The sequence below is a fragment of the Muntiacus reevesi genome, chromosome 2, assembly GCF_963930625.1.
Source record: "Muntiacus reevesi chromosome 2, mMunRee1.1, whole genome shotgun sequence".
Classification (NCBI taxonomy): domain Eukaryota; kingdom Metazoa; phylum Chordata; class Mammalia; order Artiodactyla; family Cervidae; genus Muntiacus; species Muntiacus reevesi.
This window is the reverse complement of record NC_089250.1, coordinates 9,681,133-9,703,063: the sequence shown is the minus strand read 5'-3', so window position 1 is coordinate 9,703,063 and position 21,931 is coordinate 9,681,133. Positions and strand designations below refer to the sequence as shown.

The window sequence follows — 21,931 nt, the reverse complement described above, 5'->3', positions numbered from 1 at the left end:
CCACCATAGCTGGGCTTGTGGAGGAGCAGTGCCCTCCCGCCCCCTACCAGGCTCTCAGGGTGCCCTGGGGGTGTGAAATACCGGCGAGGAGGAGATGAGGGCAGGGCATCCTTTTGTGGCCCATTAGGAACGTGGGGGCGCACTGGCTCTACAGTATGGGCACTGCCTTCTGTGGGTTTTCCTGCCCGCCCCCCACCCCCCTTCAGCTGTTAAGACGGGAGGCAGGAAGAGTGGCGTCGTGGGGTGGGGATGGGTGGGCTGAGTGGCCCAGAATGGGGGAGCAGGAGAAAGGTGGAATTGATGTTATGGTTAATGTGGCCCACAGGTAATCCTGTGGCTCATAGGTGGGCCCCTGTGTGTGTGTCAACGAATGCCCCAAAGAGTGTATGCACGAGGGACTGACTGAATGAATGAACGTGCATTCTCCGGGAGCAGGGACAGGACCTTGGACTTCATTTCTCCAAGACCCTAAGCCCCAGGAAAGAGTCCTTCCTACCCCTAATTCCTTGAAGATGGAACTGTAACATGTATGATCTCAGTCGCTAAGTCCTGTCGGACTCTTTGGAACCTCATGGACTGTAGCCCACCAGGTTCCTCTGTCCTTGGAATTCTCCAGGCAAGAATACTGGAGCAAGTTGCCATTTCTTTCTCTAGAGAATCTTCCCGACCCAGGGAAGGAACCCCAGTCTCCTACACTGCAGGGAGATTCTTTACTACTCAGTCACCTGGGAAGCCCAAACTGAACATAAGTGCAAAAAAAGTCCAATTAAGATCTGATTTCAGCCAATATAGCAATTCTTGCCGTACCCTTTTTATTTTCATTTCTTCGTATCCCTGGATTGAGGGGTCCAGAACACAGGCTCAGACAGCTTCAGAGTAGTAGAGAGGACCTGAGGCGTGGCCCACTATCCAGCTGTGATAATCTCTCTGCTCCGGTTTTAAACTGGATGAGTTAACTCCCCCGGTGGGGTAAAGCCAGGTCCTTGATTAGGGCTGAAATACTGTTTTTGGTAATCTGACCTCAGGTCTGTGGTTCTTGAGCTGGCCCTAAATTGCTGCGAACTCCTCTTCTGCCTCCTTCCAGTTTTTTCAAGAGATGAGGTTGGGTTTCAGGCTTTCTTGAAATCGCCCCGTGCCCAGCGGCCCTGAGGCTCGAACTACCTGATTTCTTGACCTCGGAAGCGGCTCCCGGGCACCGTGGCTCCGCCCCCGCGCGCCGCCCGGGCGCCGCCGAAGCGCGGAGCGCGGATCACGCGGGCCGGAGTCGCTCTGGGCATGCTCAGAGGCGGGGCCGGAGGGCAGCCGCGGCCGCGGAGTCCGGCCCGAGCGCGGGGGCGGGGGCAGGGGGAGGGGGCGGGAGCCGCGGGCTGCGGCGGGCGCGGGGCCGCGCGAGCGCACGCGGGCCGGGCCGGCATGAGCGATGGCCTCGGTCAAGGTGGCCGTGAGGGTCCGGCCCATGAATCGCAGGTGAGTACAGGGGTTGGGGCGCAGGCGGCCCCCGCGCGCTTCCCCGCCCGGAGGGAGCTGGTGTCCGGCTCCCCTCCAGAGCCGTCCTGGACTTGGGGTCCAGAGCCGGTCCCCGGCCCCCCGGGCCCGGTGGTGGCCTCTGGGGGCCTGGGGCAACTTGAAGCTTGGCTCTCGCTTTTACACTGCTCCGGAGGGGACTCGGGGGTACAGAGTTTACGGCGCCACGGAGAAGATTCCTGTAAACTCTTCCCGGTCCTGAGAATTTGAGGAAGTTTTTCCCTCCCCCTTTGAAAAGCATCGAGGGGTCACTTTCCTGAAGGTGTAAATTCACGAGCCTGGTTACGGGGCACCAGAGCTGTGAGGCGAAGTCCCCTCAATTGTGCCAACTCAGAAGTTCTCTCACTATTATCTCTGTAACTTTTTAATTTCTTAATAAGAGATGATTGTGATTCACCGAACGTGAACCTTGACTCCTGATCAGTAGTTTCGCCGTCCTTAACTTCAGGTTGAAGAGCGGATGGGAAAACTTTAATAAGTTTTGCTTCCTGGGAGAAAAAATTCAAGGACACTGAAGTACACGTGTTTGAAATATGCCGATGTTAATAGGGAGGTGGTTATAATTTAATCTTGAATGTTTCTACTAAGTGATGCTTTACAGAATGATTTGACTCTGCATTCTCTGAAGAATAATCTGTTCTTCCTTTTCAGTGACTATAATCACTGGCTTTAGAATAGTTACTTTTAAAATTGGTTTAGCTTTAAAGAATGAAGTGGATCTAAATAGGATGTGTCCTTCCCAATTGGTAGGAGCAGTTCACACAAGGCCATTTGTTTTTATTGGCTTCTCAAGCAAGTTGAACATTTTAACTTGCCATGTGGCCTTTGCTACTTTTCTTGAGTTGACTTTGGAGGTCATTGTTTGTTAGTTCTGATAGCTGATTGAGGCATCAGAGGATTATAAAATCAAGAGATTGCTGCAGCCTTCTTTGATTCACCTGAATCTGTTTTTCTGTTGGCAGATAGGAAGTCGTTATTCTGATTTGTAACTATTGGAAACCAGTGCTTTTGTGATTTTTAAGTTATTTCTAAAGCTTTTTAGGGAAGAAGTTTGACATTTTGGTAAGTCAGACATATACATTTCTATATATATTCAGTCCTACAAAACAAATGGGCCCCATTTAGATGTTTTTAAAAGATTGTTCTCTATTTTGGATTTACATGTACAACAAATGAACCTTCATTTCCTTCTTTGAACTAAAGAAGCTTTGGAGCACATGCTACAAGATTGTGTTGAGTAACTAGAAAGCATTTATTAAGCTTCTGCCAATGCTGGCGACCTGTGTTTGATCCCTGGGTCAGGAAGATCCCCTGGAGAAGGAAATGGCAACCCACTCTGGTATTCTGGCCTGGGAAATCCCATGGACAGAGGAGCCTGGCGGGCTGCGGTTCATGGGGTCAAAGAGTCGGACACAACTGAGCGACTGAGCACAAGGAAGCAGAAGTCTGGCTCCAGGTGGGGATGGGAAGGCTGGAAAGATCCACGGAGACAGTTTGCCGGCAGAATTGACAGGAATTGGCAGTTCATTGGGTGGAAGGTGGGGAGAGGGGAAGAATAGAGAGTCGCTAACTGAGGTTTGATGCTTAAGGTGGGAGAGGTTTGGGGAAGGTGTGTTCTCTTGGGTTTGTGAGTTTCAGGAGATGCAGTAAATGTCAAATACAAGCACAGCGTCCCATTAGAATGAGTGCTCCCCCAAGTGTTGATGAGGTTCACTGTCTGAAGTGTCAGAAGGACATTTCTTTGCTGGTGTCGAGAAGACTGGAAGAAAACACGAATCTCAGGTGATCTGAGGATTGGCATTTGGAAATTGTTAGCACACGGGTGACAGTTTAAGAATGTTACAGTGAGGTAGTGATTTCTCAGGAGAAATTTTTAAAAAAAAACATTTTGTTTATTTATTTGGCTGTGCTGGGTCTTAGTTGTGGCATGTAGGATCTAGTATGCCGGATCCAGTATCTTGATACTCTGACCCAGAGATCAGACCGAGGCTCCCTGTGTTGGGAGCACAGAATCCTAGCTACTGGACCACCAGGGAAGTTCCTAGAAACCTTATTTTTATGTATAAAGCACAGATACACAGTAGATTAAAAAAGAAGAGTGTTTACCATCAGAAGAGGGAATCAGAGGTTGGGCGCTGGGATATGCTTCTTTTAGGTTTCCAGGGAGATGACTGGCCTGTAGCGGTGTAGGAGAACCAGCACAGCGCATGGTCGTGAAAGGAAAGGAGAAGGGGCTCCCGAAAGAGGTGGTGGTTGGTGTCTGGTGTTGCCAAGATGGTGCTCTGCTGATGCCAGTAAGATGAGTTCTTTGGTCTAGGAGACAAGTGTTGATAACCTTCCAAAGAGCAATTTCAAGGAGAGAAAATGTTCTGGAAGTTGGCAGTGAAGTGGAAAGAGGTATACTAATGGCCAACCAGAAGTGCTTGACTTAACTCATAAGGAAAGAGGTGCAGGTTATAGTGTTTGTAAGAAACCATTTTTCACCAGTGAGATTGGTGAATATTAACTGAACTTCGCGTGTTGGTGATGGGATCATAAAGGGTCAACACCTTTGAAACTTTCATGTTGGGAAATTTGACAGTAGCTGTCAAGATATGAAATTTATAAACTCTTTGGCTGAGAAATTTCATTTCTAAGATTTTATTTTATAGATTGTGTTCTTATCTATCAAGATGTATGTGTAAGGATATTTCTGCATCATTCTTTGTATAACAACAACAACAAAATCATAAATGACCTAAATGTCCAGTAATGGAATTTTAAAATTGTGGCCTAGTCATTTGGTAGAATACAATTTGATACTTACAAAAGACTCTTAGGATCTTTGTCTTAAAAAGAGTTCCAAGATAGAGAATTAAGTAAGAAAAGCAAGATACTCACAGATACATACACTGTTGTAGAGTTAAAAATGTACACATACATGCACACACATGGCCATATCTGTATAGAGTGATTCGCAAGAAGCCTGACAGCTAACTCCGGGGAGGAGAACTGATGAAGAGTCTATTAGGCAAGGATAGAAGACGTTTTTTTCCTTTCACTGTTTGAGATTTTACTTTGCTCTTGGTAGTTTTATAATTAATAATTCAAAACTTGTTTATGTAATTTTAAAGAGTTATCCAAGAAGTCATTGGCGCCACAGAAAGAATTTTTAGCTCATTGTCCAGGAGGTTTGAAGGAAGTTGTTAAAAGAATTTTCCCCCAGTTTGACTGAGATGTGATTGACATATTTATAAGTGTCAGATATAATAATATCTTGACTTGCATAATAACTTGACTTGTTTGTGTTGTGAAATAATTACCACGATAAGGTTAGTTAACATCCATCATCTCGTGTTGTTCCAAAAATAAGAAAAAAATCTTTTTTCCCTTGTGATGAAAACTGTTAGGATTTACTCTCGAAACAGCTTTCAGATACCTTCCAGAGGTATTAACTGGAGGTCATCACGTTGTACATTATACCCTCAGGACTTACCTTATAACTGAAAGTTCGTGACTTTTGACCCCCATCAGGGCCATCTATACAGTAGTTCTCTTTCTCTGGCTGCTTTCACTTGGCATAATGCCCTCAAGATTCATCTGTGTTGTTGCAAGTGGCAGGATTTCCTTCTTTTTCGTGGCTGGGTAATATTCACATACTCATATTTATGTGTGTGTGTGTGGTCATGTCTTCTTTATCCATTCATCTGTTGATGGGCCCTTAAGTTGTTTCCCTGTCTTGGCTTTTGCAAACAAGGGTACAGCCCTGGATGCAAACAGGAAGCAGGCAGCAGGAAGGAGAGGCCTGGGGTGATAGGGCGGTTGGGTTGCATCCTGTTGAAGGATGGGGCAAGGGGGTGAGATACTGACTCTGAGCCAGGAGCCTGTGTGGTCACCAGTCCTCTGAAGAGGCACCCAGTGCTTGATTAAGGACAGAATGTGATGCATTCCTTTTTAATAATTGTCCAGGAGGAGGAAACTTCTTCCTCTCCCTGTTGGTGAGTTCTTGTGGCTGGTCTAATAATGAAACTGATGAAAGGTTAACAGGCGGAAAAGAAACAAATTTGTAAGGAATTGATAGGTCAAAGAACCTTAGGTTTTGTGTGCCCAATTCGTGAGGAATCTAAACAGGGTTTGGGCTTGGGGGTGGTTGTTCCTTTGCTAAGTGGTGTGTGGCTCTTTGTGACCCTGTGGACTGTAGCCCACCAGGGCCCTTTGTCCATGGCATTTCCCAGGCAAGAATACTGAAGTGGATTGCCATTTCCTTCTCCGGGGGATCTTCCTGACTCAGTGATTGAACCTGCGCCTCCTATGTTGACTGAGCCCCCAGGGAAGCCCCTTGGGGTAGCACATTAAAGAACAAAGTCCAGAATCCCCTGTCTTTGGCAGTAGGGGTGTCCTTCCACCTCCGCAGGCAGGGTGTATGCCGTTCCCATGGAAGATTGATTTCTTGCTTTCAGGGAGTTCAGGGAGACAGAGAGGAGGTTCAGAGTGTCCCTCATAGGTTGGCCGTTTCTTAAGTAGCTTTAAAACAATCAGTATGCCATGGAGGTGCATTTTGGGGTGGCCCCCCCTGAACCCCAGCACCACCTTGTGACTTTTGGTTATGTGGCAGAAGTAGTAGTTTGAGGTTTGAAAAAGCCATTACATTCCATCAAGTAACAGCCTCTCCCTTTATTGAGAGTTTTCTCTGGACCGGTGGTGCAGAAGCTCATTTAATGTTTCTCATAATATCAACAGGTAGAGGCTGTGATTATCATGCCATTTTCCAGACTGAGGAAGATAGTTAACTTGACCAGAAGTCAGTTTCCTAGCACAGTCACAGCTATGCTTTATAACATATATAAAATGTCAGCAGACACTTCATTCATTCATAATTTTTGTGGGCAAAAGCTTACTATTTATGTACTGTCTCTGCCTTTTTCTTGGTGATTTCTTCCCCTGGTCTGATGCCTCATCTTTTCTTTTTTGACTGGTTTCATTTTTTACGGTCTTACAAGATAGATTTTTTTTTTTTCCTTCTGAAGAGCCAGCAAAATAATAATTTGGGAACTAATTTGTCCATTTCCTGTCGGTTTCAGTTGCTTGTTTTTTTCTTGGAAACACTAGGTGATTCTTCAGAGTCATCCATCCTATCTACCAGGGTTACATGGTAGGGGTCTGAGGGCAGACGGCCTGGGTTCCAGTTTTAGCTGTCATTTACCAGCTGGGTACGTTTCAGCAAGAGACTTAATTGTCCTAAGCCCCAGTTTTTACATCTGCAAAATGTGATGATAATTATATATACCTTATAAAATCTTTTGTGAGACAAGGTCTTTTTCCAAATACTTTTTACTATGACTCACAATAAGAAACACATTGAAAATGGAAGCCCTGTAGATATGTAAAAGATTTATGAAGTGTTACATGCAAGTCACTCATAGTTTTGATTTTATCCTATTGTGTCTCATTTTAAAAATTTTCTATTAAAATTTTTTTAAAAATTAATTTTTTGGCCACATCTTGGGACATGTGGGATCCTGGGTCCCTGATCAGGATCCCACCCACAGCCCCAGCAATGGAAGCCCGGGGTCTCAACTACTGGACCTCTAGGGAAACCCCCCAAATTTCTATTTTTAGGTCTGCTAAATTGACTTTAAGATCTACTGATGAGTTGCAGTTGGCAGTGTGAAGAACACTCATGAGGTTCGAGATACATGCATGGGGCAAAGCTCTACACGTGGTGCCTGGCATATAGCATGGGCTCTGTGAAGACTGCTGCTGCTGCTAAGTCGCTTCAGTGGTGTCCGACTCTGTGCGACCCCAAAGACGGCAGCCCACTAGGCTCCCTCCTCCCTGGAACTCTCCAGGCAAGAACACTGGAGTGGGTTGCCATGTCCTTCTCCAGTGCATGAAAGTGAAAAATGAAAGCGAAGTCGCTCAGTCGTGTCCCGACTGTTGGCGACCCCATGGACTGCAGCCCACCAGGCTCCTCCGTCCATGGGATTGTCCAGGCAAGGGTACTGGAGTGGGATGCCACGGCTGCTGTTATTACTGTTAGTTTTAGAATTTCACGATCGTTCCTTTATGCAATAACTTGTATTTTAAAAATGTTCTCCCCCCAGATTTTTTTTTGTTGAGTGCCGGCAGCAGAACAGATGTTAGCTTTGTAATGCGTTTTCTTATCTGACAAGGCCGGGCCACCCCTCACCTTCTATCCATGACGGTTCTCAGCCTCTCTTCCGGATTAGCCTCTCAGGTAGAATTTGCTGTCATGTCTGTCAAGTTAAAAGGAAAAGAAAACATGCCAGTGGTTGTTTGACTGGGGTTGATGTCTTTAGGCTCTGCTGAAGTCTTCCCATTTGGAGAGCAGGCGTGGCGGGGAAGGTAGCTCCGAGGAGGCCTCTGCGATGGCACCAGCCTCGGGTGGGAGGTGTTTTGTGGAGCCGCCGCCTCGCTTGCGCCAGGCATGCGCTCGCTTCTTCACCTCGGCCGCTTCCTTTCCCCCTGCCACCAACTCACTGACAGGCTTTCCACCCCCACTTGACAGAGGGGAAATAAACGGCCCCCCAGATGATAAAGCGGGCTGAGCTGGCTCCGCCTCCCTCCGGAGCCCTCTGCCGGGCACTTGTCCTCCCGGGCTCACTGATGGCAGAGCTGCTGGCGGAGAAGTCAGGGCCAGAGCCACACACGCTGGCAGCGACAGAATCCGCGTGTGGTTGTCGGGGCCTCCCTGGGGCTCTGGAGGCTGGAGGCAGAGGTCTCGTAGCTTCCCAGGGTCCCTTCGACGAGAGGGTGGAGACTGAATTGAGCCCTGAAGAAGGGGTGTCAGCGGCCACCATTTACGGAGGGTCTGTGAAGTGCTTGACTGACTGATGCCCTTTGAAAGGTAGCACAGCCCCTCCGTTCTGCAGATGAGGACGAAGGCTCAGAGACCCAGACAGCCTGCCTGAGGTCACACAGCTCGGTCATGGTGGAGAATGAGTTCCCCGCCCCCCCGCATAGTACAGAAGGCTCAGATGAGGACAGGTGGGGATGCCTGGCAGATGGCACCGAATACAGTTACCGGGGATCTTAGACGAACTGGCGATTTTGCTAAGGATTGGTTGAGAGGTTGGTAGGCAGGGTTTTCTGCGGACATTTCTTTGTTCAGCTTGGGAGTTGGGGCTTTTATAGTCCCGTCTTGTGCTGGCTAGTGTCGTAGCCTGTGGCTGTGTGCGGCTACTTATATTAATATTAAATGTGATGTAAAATGTAGTTTCTTAGCTGTACAACTCACATTTCAAGTGCTCAGTGTCTACATGTGGAGCAGGGCATGTCCGTCCTCGTGGACACCTCCGGTGGACGGGAAGGCTGGCCAGGCTGGGTTTGACCCCCAGCTCTGCCGCGTCCTCGTTCTGGGTCTGGTGCTTTACCCAGGTGCTCTGGGCTTCAGTTTCTTCACCTGTGAGGTGGAGATTGTCACGGGAGCCCCTCGTGGGGCTGAGATGGTTTTTGCATGAAGTAACCCTTGCTAACAGTATCAGGCCTCAGCGTAAGGGCCCTGTAAATACTGGTTGCTCTTTTTAGGCGCTGGGAGCTGCTGATGGCTTTTCAGAAGTTTCGTCCAATAGCAGTGTAGAGAAATACTACTACGACCAGCTCTAGCAACAGTGAGCATTGCTTGACTGTTTCCCAAGGGCGGTGCTGAGTGCCTTTTTTGCCCTACTATCCCACTGACTTTGCTGCCATATTCTGGGCTGCAAGCCCCGATGTCTTTGGAGCGGGCAGACGTTCAGAGAACTGGAGTGCGACTGGGAGGGCTGGGACTCTGGATGAGGCTGGAGTTCTGAGTAATAGGAAGGGGCATGAGATTGAAACTTATGAACAAGACCCTGAAAAAACTTTCACAATATTGTTTTGATTGTGAAAATAATGTGTGCTTATAAAAAGTGTGTGCGAAAAGTGTACCCAAGGAATCAAATTTAAAATTGCTCATAATTTCATGATCCAGAGATGATCCAAAATTCTGGTGCATTTGAATCCAGTCTTTTCTTTTTCCCTGATTGTGTAGCAGCATAATGTATAACTGTTTTATATCTTGTGTTTTGCATTTGCAAGAAACATTCTGAAGACCTGTCAGTAGGGCGTAGAGAGGGGACGAGCCAGATGACTGACTGAGTGGCTGAGTGGGCCCTGTTAAGTGGAGACATGACCTTTCCCAAGGTTAGGAGGTGGGCTGAGCAGGTTGGAGTAAAGGGCCTCGGTGGTGAATTGAGTTGGCTTAGGATGCTGGTGGGGGATCCAGGCAGTAGGCACTAGGGTGGGTAACGGTGGGGCCCACTCTGTGGGGAGACTCCCCCGGGAGCACTGTGCTGGCCCTGACCCTGACTCATGGAGTCTAGGGCAGATGGAGGCTTTTTCCTTTCTTTTAGGAAAGACTTGACTTCCTCCGCTTTCAGGTGGAGTTGACAGGTAACCTGAAGCAAATGACTGGTGTTTTTTTTCATACACAAAATTTAAAACTATCTTAATATGTTTGATGCACTTGCACATGTGAGTACCAGAAGTTTGAAATATGTTAAGTGACTTGAGTATTTAGTAAGTGTAATTTCATATTAAACTTTGCTTTATTTTATTCATGGCATCTGTGTGTGTGTGCGTTTGTGTCAGAGGTTGTTTTATAATGTCCAGTAGTGCAATGTAGAGAGAGCACTTCGGTCTAAAGCTGATTTAGCCTACACAGTCTCGTTTCATGATTAATTTCCTAAATTATTTCAATAGCTTTTTCTGTTTTTGTGGATCCTGGAATTGGGACGCAATCTTGCTAAGGCCTGTTTTGTGGGAGGAAATATGTTATACTTCTGGCCTGGGGCTGATGTGACCACGCCCCAGCACCCCCATCCTCTCCCCAGGGCAGGGCCTCTGGTCGTTCTCGGTGGCCTGGATTGCCTGGAGAAACCCCTGACGGAAAGGTAGTCCTTCTCCCCTTGGATTCAGCCCAGTGACTCTCGTCAGGCACAGGGGAGGGACCGCCAGAGGGTCCTGGGTGGGTCCCTTCTCTTCCTCCAGCTCTACACCGAGCTTGTGTTTCCTGCCCTGTTCATTTTCAAGCATATTCATTATTCATTGCTGCTGCCCCACGGAGGGGAAGGAACTGTTTTCTGTGATCAGCAGTCTCTTCTTCGAAACGTGGAGCAAATTTCAATATAGAATTTAAAGTCAGTTGAGAAATTGCTTTCACTGTAATAGTGTTGGTAAGTGATTTTTGTCATCAGTTACTATTTCTAGGCACTCACTCACTAGGAACTCTGCTAAATCCTTTGCCATCATTATCTAATTTAATTCTTGACAACAGTCCGCAGGAGTGAATTTTTTTTAGCTCCACTTTATAGATGAGGAAACTGGGGATTAGAGAAAGATCAGGTTCTGGCTCAAATACCACTTCTTCTGAGAAGTCTTTATCATACTGAATTGGTCATCTGGCTTCATGGCCTTTACCATTATTGAGTTTTGTGTGTGTGCATGTGAAAGGATTTTTGTTTGATTTCTTGTTTATCGTCTCCCTCCTTCTTGCACGTGAACTCCATGAAAGCCGGTGACCTTGTCAGGTTTGCTCATGGCTGTTTTCCGAGGGCCCAGAACGGTGCCTGGCAGGGATGGGCACTCAGAACGTACTTGTTGCATTAATGACTGTCACCTCCTCCCAGTCTCTCAGTTCGTGGATGCATATAAGGAGTCAGCATCCTTGGGATGCCTCACATTGCTCTCTGTGAGTGCAGGGGAATCTTCATCTTCCTGTTAGATGTTAGGGGATGGGGTGTTAGGAGCGGGCCAAGGAAAGGCCTCGGTGAGGACAAGGACGGCTTTGGGCTTTCCCTGTGTATGAAGTTGAAAAAGTGAAACTGAAAGTGTTAGTCACTCAGTCGAGCCTGACCCTTTGTGACCCCATGGACTATTGCCTGCTGGGCTCCTCTGTCCATGTGGTTCTCCAGGCAAGAATCCTGGAGTGGGTAGTCCTTCCCTTCTCCAGAGGATCTTCCCAACCCAGGGATTGAACTCTGGTCTCCCAGATTGCAGACAGATCCTTTACCATCTGACCCACCAGGGAAGCCCATGTATTAAGTTAATTATAAATGATACATATCAAATTTGTGTTATGTTTATCTCTTAAGGTTAGAGGATTGATGGTAAAATACTATTTTTCAGTGATATGTGGTTTATGAGACAGAACACTCTTGTTCCTTTGGGGAAAAAATTTTTTTTTTTTAACTTGAAATAGTTACACAGTAAAGTTGCCATATATGCTTCCCCCAGCTTCCTCCTCTGAATCAGCATTGTATGTAACCATGGTGCAGTTGTTAGGACCAGGGTATTAAGGGCAATCCTGGTAACTGGACATGGTTTTCCCACTAACGTCCTCCTTCTGTTTCGGGATCCAGTGCAGGATCCCACTGTGCTATTTAGTTGCTTTTTCTGCTTAAACTCTTCTGGTCAGTGAGTTTCTGAGACTCTAGAGAGTGCCAGTGAGTTATTTAGTATCGTTGCTGTTCAGTCACCCAGTTGTGTCCGACTCTCTGTGACCCCATGGACTGCTGCACGCCAGGCTTCCCTGTTCTTCACTGTCTTGGAATTTGCTCAAACTCATGTCCATCAAGTCAGTGATGCCATCCAACCATCTCATCCTCTGTCGCCCCCTTCTCCCCATCCTCAGTCTTTCCCAGCATCAGGGTCCTTGCCATTGAGTCAGTTCTTCGCATCAGGTGGCCAAAGTATTGGAGTTTCAGCATCACTCCTTCCAATGAGCATTCAGGGTTGATTTCTTTTAGGATTGACTGGTTTGATCTTCTAGGAGATCAGCCTTCTTTATGGCCCAACCCTCATATCTGTACATGAATACTGGAAAAACCATAGCATTGACTGAACAGACCTTTGTCGGCAAAGTGGTGTCTTTGCTTTTTAACATGCTGTCTAGGTTTGTCATAGCTTTTCTTCCAAGAAGCAAGCGTCTTTTAATTTCATGGCTGCCTTCACTCTCCGCAGTGATTTTGGAGCCCAAGAAGATAAAGTCTGTCACTGCTTCCAGTTTTTCCCCATCTCTGTGCTATGAAGTGATGGGACTGGATGCCATGATCTTCATTTTTTGAATGTTGAGTTTTAAGCCATCTTTTTCACTCTTATCTTTCACCTTCATCAAGATGCTCTTTAGTTCCTTTTCCATTTCTGCCATTAGGATGGTGTCATCTTCATATCTGAAATTACTGATTTTTCCCCTGGCAGTCTTGATTCCAGCTTGTGCCTCATCTGGCCTCGGGTTTCTCATGATGTACTCTCATGTGAGTTAAATAAGTGGGGTGACGATATACAACCTTGATGGACTCCTTTCTCAGTTTTGAACCAGTGCGTTGTTCCATGTCTGGTTCAAGCTGATGCTTCTTGACCTGCATACAGGTTTCTTAGGAGGCAGGTAAGGTAGTCTGGTATTCTCATTTCTTTAAGAATTTTCTATAGTTTGTTGTGATCCACAGTCAAAGGCTTCTGTGTAGTCAAGCAGAAGTAGATGTTTTCTGGAATTCCCTTGCTTTTTTCTACAATCCAACAGGTGTTCCATCTCTGTTTCCTCTATCTTTTCTAAATCCAACTTGTTTATCTGGAAGTTCTCAGTTCATGGAGTGTTGAAGCCCAGCTTGAAGGATTTTGAGCATTACCTTGCTAGCATGTGAAATGAGTGCAGTTGTGAGATAGTTTGATCATTCTTTGGCATTGCCCATCTTTGGGATTGGAGTGTAAACTGACCTTTTCTAGTCCTGTGGCCACTGCTGAGTTTCCCAAATTTGCTGGCATATTGACTGCAGCACTTAAACAGCATCATCTTTCAGGATTTGAAATAGCTCAACTAGAGCTCTATCACCTCCACTATCTTTGTTCTTAATGCCCCTCGGTTTGAGTTTGTCTGACCTTTTGTCATGATTAAATTGAGGTTATTCAGTTCTGGCGTGTGGAACATTTATAGAATGCCATGTTAAGTGCCCCTCATCTCCCATCACGGTTCGTAATGCCAGCGTGTCCTGTTACTGGTGATGTTGACCTTGGTCCCTTGTCAAGGTGGTGTCCTCTGTATTGTTACATTTTTTCCTTTCTGTAATTAATGCACATCTGAAGGAAATACTTCACAGGAAAAGTTTTTGTCTTCAGTTTGCAACAGTATTTATTTATTTTTTTGCCTGTGGGAACATTTCAGATTTTCTGATAAAAGTTCCTGTGAATATAAGCTTCCTTTAAAACATTTTTCTACCTCTGAGTTAGTGAAAAAGGATTGAGTTCAGTTCAGTCGCTCAGTCGTGTCCGACTCTTTGCGACCCCATGAACCGCAGCACGCCAGGCCTCCCTGTCCATCACCAACTCCCGGAGTTCACCCAAACCCATGTCCATTGTGTCGGTGATGCCATCCAACCATCTCATCCTCTGTCGTCCCCTTCTCCTCTGGCCCTCAGGAGAAGGGGCCGGAGGAGAAAGGATTACTCGTGTTTAAAATGAAGGACATTGGTGCTTTGGAAGGCTGATGACGATTGTACAGGACTCTGCACGTAAAACGTCTGCACTAAATCATTTATCAGCCTAGTGCCGGCTGATGCTTTCTGCTCTCCACTGTTTCATTTTTTAAAAAAAAGACGGTTATTATCCACTAAACTGATTTTATCATTGGCAGTTTGAAAACCCTAGTGTAGTTAATTCATTATTCAGAGCAGAACTTGGTAAAATCTGATTTTTTTGTGTGAGAGAACTTTGAAATTAGGATATTATTAGAAAGTGGGTCCTCTTTCCTTGGGGAAACTGGGGGTGGGGGTTGGTTTTTTGACCCCAAGAGGATAAGTAAAGCTTAGAATGTGAATTTTCAGCCAAAGAATCTAGGGTTTTGAGCTGACCGTGGGATGTCCTCTGTCAGAAGCTTTCTTTCGCAAGCCCTGTGCCCTCCTGGTCTTGGGGTCTCTTGCCTGGGTGTACCTCCAGATTCTTACTTCCAGGGTTTGTTAAACAGAGTCTAAATCATCACCTTGACTCAGCTTGGAGCATAGGTAAGTCACTTTGTGAGTTCCCTCTGAGTGGGACTTGAACTTTCCCAGGGAGCTTTCAAGAAAAACCATTCAGGTTGATGGCGACTAGCTCAGAAGTGAAGCATGTTGCAGAGATAAAGCTTCTAAAATATTAGCTTTTGGTCTGTTCACTTCCTTTTTGTAAAGTTAGTGTTTTTATAGGCGTTATCTCTGCTTGGTCAGACAGAAGGGCAACTATGAGAAAAACATCTGTAGTCCTGGGCTCATGTATGGTGATCCAGTTGAGATGTTTTTCTTCTGTTTTGAAAAACATTAAAAAAATTTTCATTTTGAAATATGTACAAAAGTTACAAAAATAGTGCAGTGTTCACATGTATTTTTCACCTTGTACAACTATAGTATAATTAAAAACCAGGCGAGGAACTTGATACAGTATTATTCAGCAGTCTGATTCATCCAGATTTCTCAAGTTGCCCCCATAGTATCTTTTTCTCTGGTCTAAGATCTCAGGACATCTAGTTGTCTTGTAAAATATCTCCTTTTTTAGCTTCTCCTGTTCTTAGGGCCTGTACTTTGACTGTACTGATACACTGTATTAAGGGTGAGAGTAGGTACCCTCCTCCCAGGCCCCAGTACCTCTGTCTGCTCGAAGGACTGAGGACTTGCGCCTGCTGGCATCCTTGATTATTTGAGCTGCTGACCCCTTGGTTGGATTAGTTGTTCCACATGTCAATGAAAAGGACAGTTGGGGACTTTTAATCCTCGATGAGACTTTTCCCCAAGAGAACCTTATTTCTAGTGGTAACTTAACCTATACTTCCTACTAACAGCTTTCAGATTTTCTGTTCTTTCTGATAACTAGTAAATGAATTAAAGGACCAGTGGAAGGAATTTATTCTTTCTTTCCTGGAACCTAAGTGCTCTGGAATGGATTTGATTGTCTCTAATTTGATCTTGGCTGGAATTCCTCTCTCTCTTGATTATAAAGAGTCAGAAGATTTTGTGGTTTTTGCTTTTACCATCTTTCTCCCTCTTCATTATATTCTATTCTGACTTTTGAGAGACAGCTACTGATAATCAGTCTTGGATAAATCTGATTTATTTTCTCTGCCATCTTTTTCAGGCTTTGGCCCATGTTTGTAGTTATTGATTTTCCATTTCTTACTCTTTCCTGCCTTCACTCAGCAGACATTAAGTGCTCTCGCATAAGAGAAACTGCTTTTTTGTGTGGGATCTTTTCCTTGGAGGGACATCTCAGTACTGTGGCTGGATTAAATTAGCAGGACAGAAATTTCACTGCCTCATAATCCCAGACTTTCACACAGTGCTCAGTGAAGGGGTAAGAGAGGCATGGGTGTTGAAAGGTAGGTAAGTCAGATGATCCCAGCGTTGCATCCTGCTATTGCCAATAACTACCTGCATGGTTTTCTGAAGGATTCTTGAGTCTGCTGGTCTGTTCTTTCTCCATCTGTACAACGAGGACAATGATACCTACTTGTAAGGTTATTTTCACAGCGTAAGGAATTCGTGGCAGTAAGGGGCTTGCACAGAGTAGGCAAGTCAGTGGAACTTACAGTTTCGTGTTGTGCCTTTTGGGGTTTCACATGATTATTGTGATGATGGAGCAGAATCATGCATAACTCAGTAATGACTTGTCACCTAGTGTTAGGGTCTCTGTAGATAATAAAATGCAGTGTATGTTTGGATAAAGGAGAATCAGTGTGAGCTCAAGTCTACAGGTAGATGTTATAACAGAAACGGAGCTCTGTGGTCTGCATGGGTTTCGTGTGGTGAAGAGCAGGTGTTTTTCTGGTGACCTTGGCATCTGTCCAGCCATTGAGCTTTTATTGGGCTTTTTTCTTTCATCAGAGATGAACAGGCTCACGATCCCTGCCCTCCAGTAGCTCATGATCTAGTGGAAGGCTAGCCACAAAGAGAATGTCCCCAGTTCTTTGGGTGACGGTGGGCACTCAGGGCATGGTGGTGGGGGGCTGCAGAGGTGTTGAGTGGAGCACCTTTTCGGAGCTGGGAGGGACAGCCCGGAAGACTCCGCCACTGGGTGCAGGACTCCGTGCACGGGTTGGCTGTGCAGACAAGGTGGGTGATGGCATTTTAAGCAGAAAGGGTCCATCGGCCCTAAGCTGGAGAGTGTGACTGGGGAGCTGCAGTGTTGTGACGCGTCTGAAACTTCAGATGGCTGGTGAGCGCGGGGACAGGGCCGGGAGGTCCAGATTCTGGGGGTCGTGCCGTCTGGACTTCATTATTGTTTCTTCTTTTCACTGTCCTAAAATGGTATAACTTAAAGCTGATTCTGTAGGTAATGGGAACTGTTTTACAAATGGATGTAACACTTTTCTACCGTGTTAGAGAACCAAGGAGTGAGACTGACAGGCAGCCCTGGTGGGGCATCAGGTGTGACTGAACGCAGAGGCGTGGGAACTAGTGCCTCGGAATTGGAGTGGACCCACTTTCCCACCCACCTCCTCTGCCGCTACCACCAACCAGCCCATCTGTCCATCCACTCACCCACGCATCCACCCACGCATCCACCCACCCACCCACCCATCCATCCACCCATCCATCCACGCATCCCTCCATCCATTCCCCCATCCATCCATCCATCCACCCATTCCTCCATCCACTCATTCCTCCATCCACCCACCCAGCCATCCACCCATCCCTCCATCCCTCCATCCCTCCACCCACCCATCCATCCACCCACGCATCCGTCCACCCAGCCACCCACGCATCCATCCATCCATCCATGCATCCCTCCATCCATCCATCCATCCCCCCATCCCTCCACCCATCACCCCATCCCTCCATGCATCCCTCCATCCATCCCCCCACCCATCCACCCATCCACCCACCCACCCATGCATCCCTCCATCCATTCCCCCATCCATCCACCCATCCATTCACCCACCCATTCACGCATCCCTCCATCCATTCCCCCATCCATCCATCCCCTCATCCCTCCCTCCATCCACCCATCCCTCCATCCACCCATCCCTCCACCCACGCATCCACCCATCCACCCACCCACCCATCCACGCATCCCTCCATCCATTCCCCCATCCATCCATCCATCCACCCATTCCTCCATCCACCCATCCCTCCATCCATCCACCCAGCCACCCACCCATCCCTCCATCCCTCCACCCACCCACCCACCCACCCACCCACGCATCTGTCCACCCAGCCACCCACCCATCTGTCCACCATCCACCTACCCACCCATCCATCCACCATCTACCCATCCATCCACCCCACCCACCCAGCCATCCACCCACCCATCCATCCATCCACCCACCTATCCATCCATCCAACCGTCCACCCACCCACGTGTCCATCCATCCACTCATCCATCCTTCCTCATTACCACTCACTCCCATCTACCCACTCATTCATCTCCTTTACCACCCACCCACCCACCCACCTGCCTCGCCAACTAGCTGGGGAATCTGGTTCTTTCCCTTCTTAAGAAAGAGTTAACTTAAAAAAAAAGCAAAAATCCCTGACCCTTGGCCACCTCTTTTCTCCATCTTTTGTCTGTACCAGACTGCAAACTAGACGTCAGTGTATTTCTAGAGGAGGTTTCATTTCCCCATCATTGATTGATTGATAGATTGATCAAACTCTGCCAGGTGTATGCCAGGTCTTGTATTAGACCAGCAGTTCTCAAAAAGTTTTGGAGATCCTTTAAAAATTATTGATGAACCCAGAGAGCTTTTGTTTTGTGGGTTACATCAGTATCTTTACCACATTAGAGGTAAAAGACATATTAATTTTATTTTAATATATTTTTAAAAAGTGTTTATTGTTTTTAAAATTTTTTGACTGTGGTGAATGGCCTGTGGGATCTTAGTTCCCTGCCCAGGGATCGAACCCGAGTCCCCTGCACTGGAAGTGTGGCGTCTTAACCCCTGGACTACCAGGGAAACCCCAGAGCAGACGTTTTTAGCCGAACATGCGAGCACGTTGTCATCACACGACTTGTAGCCTCTGGAAAGCCTCACTGAGCTGTCATGAGTGACAGTGAAAAGGCACGTGGTGTCCGGTGTCATTGTGAAAAGGGTTGTGACCCCCGACAGTTCCCCGCCGCCCGCCCCAGACTGTGAGAAGCCGCTGGGCTGCATGCTGGGAGTCCGGTGGGGCACCAGCCCGGCGAGGCCCTGCAGCTGTGGGACAGGGCCCCGTGGTGCTGTGGAGGCCTGCAGTGGGGGTCAGGGCCTCGCTGAGACTTGGGGTGCTGGGGAAGGTCCTTGGAGGGAGAGGCGGCTCAGCCAGGCCTGCAGCGGGCACCGGCGAGGTAGCGGGTGGAGGGACAGCGTCTAGAGGCCCGAGGCTTCACCAGAGCGGCTGAGAGCGGTTCCTCATGGCTGTGTTAATGTCGCATTTGCTAGGAAGGGACCAGCAGTTTGCTTTCTCTGTGTGGCTTCAGTGTGATGTGATTTTATCCACCTGTTTAACCTCAGAGGCAGACACAGCTGCTCTCAAGTCTCTTTCCCGTGTGACCCAGGGAAGCCTGGGGCCAGGTCTCAGCAACTCCTGTTGGAGAGCCTCCTATTTCAGATGTTGAATGGGATTTGCCAAGCTTAAGGCCAACAGCAGAGCCACGAAACGTGAGGGGCTCAGAGGCAGCGTGGATGGTGTGCAGCGGCGTGGAGGCCACATGGAAGTGCTTGATTAATTATCAGAGAGTGGGGGGTGACACTTGGAAGCTGAGGACTTGAGTGGGACAGAAGATGCACTGCCCACTCGGTGTCACGTATTGTCAGGGCGAGTCCTTGCAGGAGGGCTGGCTCCCCACCTCCTCATCTCCGCCTTGGGGATGACGTCCAGACGGGAGCTGTAGGCCTGGCCAGGTGCAACCTGAGGCCTCCGGGCCCCTGTGTGGCCGCTGTCGGAGGGGCCTGCCTTATTGTGTGAGGCCTCTCCGCTCGGCAGAGCCCCAGAAACGAGGCCAGACCTGTTTCGCTCTCTGTTTTCCTGCAGAAAGCACGGGGGACTAAGAGGACTTTCTGACCTCAGGCCCTTCAGGCTTGATGACGAGGTGAGTGCTCTGATTTCTGTGTGTAAATTGTGGCAGGGTATTCGGTTTCAAGGAATCTGGGGTGAGTTCTTGAATTAGGAGCCTGTGAATGCTGCACCAGCGTTACAGCTCCGGGAAGGGAGGTTTCTTCTTCTCGAGGTGTCTTGAGGACACTCGGGGGTGAAGATACTGTCCAGGCGTCTGAAAGAATAATCAGAGGGTGCAGCCCACTCTGACAAGACAAAAGGATTTGAGAGAAAGCCACTTGCTGGTGGTTTCTTCAATAAACCCTTAATTCCTGAACAAATCAAACCTTATTTGCTCCTGGCTGAGTGAAATCATGTACCGCTAAAAGTCAGCTTGATGAATTTCGGGGCCTCTGCCAGCTTTTCCAGTACTCTGTCCTCCGGTCCAGGCACTGTGGGTGGGCGGAGGTCATGAAGTTCAGTGGAAGGTACAGGAGGTTTGAAAAGGCACGGTCAGATCCTTTAAGTCTGCTGGCAGATGGTCATCTCAGGGGTTTTACTGTTAGAGGCACAGTTCTGTCTGTGAAGTCTGCGAGTTTCCTGCTGTGGAGTGGCGGGGTAGGGGCCCTCAATTCCCAGGTCTCAGGAGCCAGGTGAGGAGCAGGCTGGCAGGACCCTGCGAGGAGCCGGTCCTGCTGTCCTGTGGATGCGGATGCAAGAGAGTCCTCTGCTTCCAGAGAAGTCTGAAACCCAGATTTGTTTGTTTGTATGTAAAACCTTCTGATCTTTAACATGTGATGACATGCCAGCTGCCGACACCTGCATTTCCTGCCTGACAACTGTCTTGGGCACCAAAGTGAAACAGGCTGAAAACATTGAGTAATTAACACCCCTGAACCAGCCCTCAAGCAGTGAGCCACAAGAGTATAAATTCCCCCACTCCCTCACCCTCTGATGGGGTAACTTTGAAGTCTGGATGTCACACCGTTTCCAGAATCCCCAGGTGAAACTAAGCTCCATCATCCACAGTGTAACTGACTTGATAATACACCTCTGTCCTTTCCCCATCTCACTTCCCTTCCTTCCTGCTGGTCTTTGCCAGGATTGCCTCCCACATCAATGCCATGGATTAAGAAAAAAAAAAAAACACACCCCGAATTAAAGGTATTTTATCTATTTTTTAAATAATCTTTTATAATTTTAATGGAGTATAGTTGATTTACAGTGTTGTGTTAATTTCAGGTGTATAGCACAGTGATCCAGTTATATTCTTTTTGAAGTTCTTTTCCATTATAGGCTATTACAAGATAGCGAACACAGTTCCCTGCACTACACAGCGGGTCCTTGTTTATCTGTTTTATGTGTAGTAGTGTGTCTGTTAATCCCAAACTCCTAATTTATACCTCCCCACATAGGTGTTGTAGAACACAGCATGTATCAGTCCTTACCCCGGGTGCCACTGTAAAACCTTTGGTGTAGAATGGAGGTTCAAAATTCTTCCTCCTTTCTTTGTTTTATTTAAAACTCATTTACTTTGCGCCTTTCGCTCCCCACTCGCCTGCATGTCAGCGTTGTCCGCGTTTGCCGGTCCCACTGTCGAGCCACAAGCATCCCTGAGTCTCGCTGAGCGCTTAGGGATGCTGGTGCTTTCCTGGTTGCCATGAAGATCAGGAGAGAGGGCACGTGGGAGCTCCTGGGAGACGGTCTGGAGGGAGCGTCTGTGGGCCCTGGGTGCCTGCGAGGCCTGGTCCTCCGCCTAGGCCCTGGGGTCTGCCCTCTGAAAGTGGCGCCCCCTCAGAGGAGGTTTGGGGATGGGTGGACGGGCCTTGTGGTCCCCAAAGTGTTGGTTGGTCACAGGTGTGGAACCTCAGCCCGGCTGTTTGGATCCGAATCTCAGCCATAGCTCTGAGCATGCTGCCAGCCTGTGTGGGGTGGGGCGGGGTTTGCTCTTTAGCCCCAGGGGTTTTTCCTCCTGTTGATGCCCTTCTCCCAGGTGAAACCCTCTGGTGCCTACCGCCCCTCTCCCAGGATAAAAGTGTCGTTTTAGGTCATGATTGTGCTTCCTTTCTGGGCTGACTTTGTTTCACAAGCTGACCGCAGCCGGGTCTCTCCTTGCTCTGGACACTCACCCAGTCTGTATGCTGGCTTGTCTTCTACAGCCTGTTTGCTCTCATCCTCGTGGGGTGATCGTGGGCACGAGCTATGATCATATGCCTCTGCATCCCCGGAGAGCCCTGTGAAGGGGAGACCAGTGTGTTTGTCCACTGACCTTCTCCTGCCTCTGGCCACTGTGGCGCCCATTAATGGTGTGTATGAGTGAGCGGTGCACGCTTGCCCCGGGGAGCGGGGGCGGGGCTGCTGGACAAGGTGCGGGAAGCTTGGCGTGTCTTCAGATGGCGTGGTCCGTGTGCTAA

At 47.9% G+C, this 21,931-nt stretch overlaps 1 protein-coding gene across 6 annotated transcripts in view; it reads left to right on the top strand.

Annotated features, from left to right (window-relative positions):
* Nucleotides 1–1,333: 1,333 nt before the first annotated feature.
* Nucleotides 1,334–21,931, top strand: part of KIF16B (kinesin family member 16B) — a 283,334-nt gene continuing 262,736 nt past the window's right edge. For all 6 annotated transcript variants that reach the window (XM_065920888.1, XM_065920885.1, XM_065920886.1 and 3 more), the window contains exon 1: nt 1,334–1,467. In XM_065920888.1, coding sequence (XP_065776960.1) covers nt 1,421–1,467 — 47 coding nt within the window. In that variant the 5' untranslated portion in view covers nt 1,334–1,420. The remainder of the gene's footprint in view (nt 1,468–21,931) is intronic.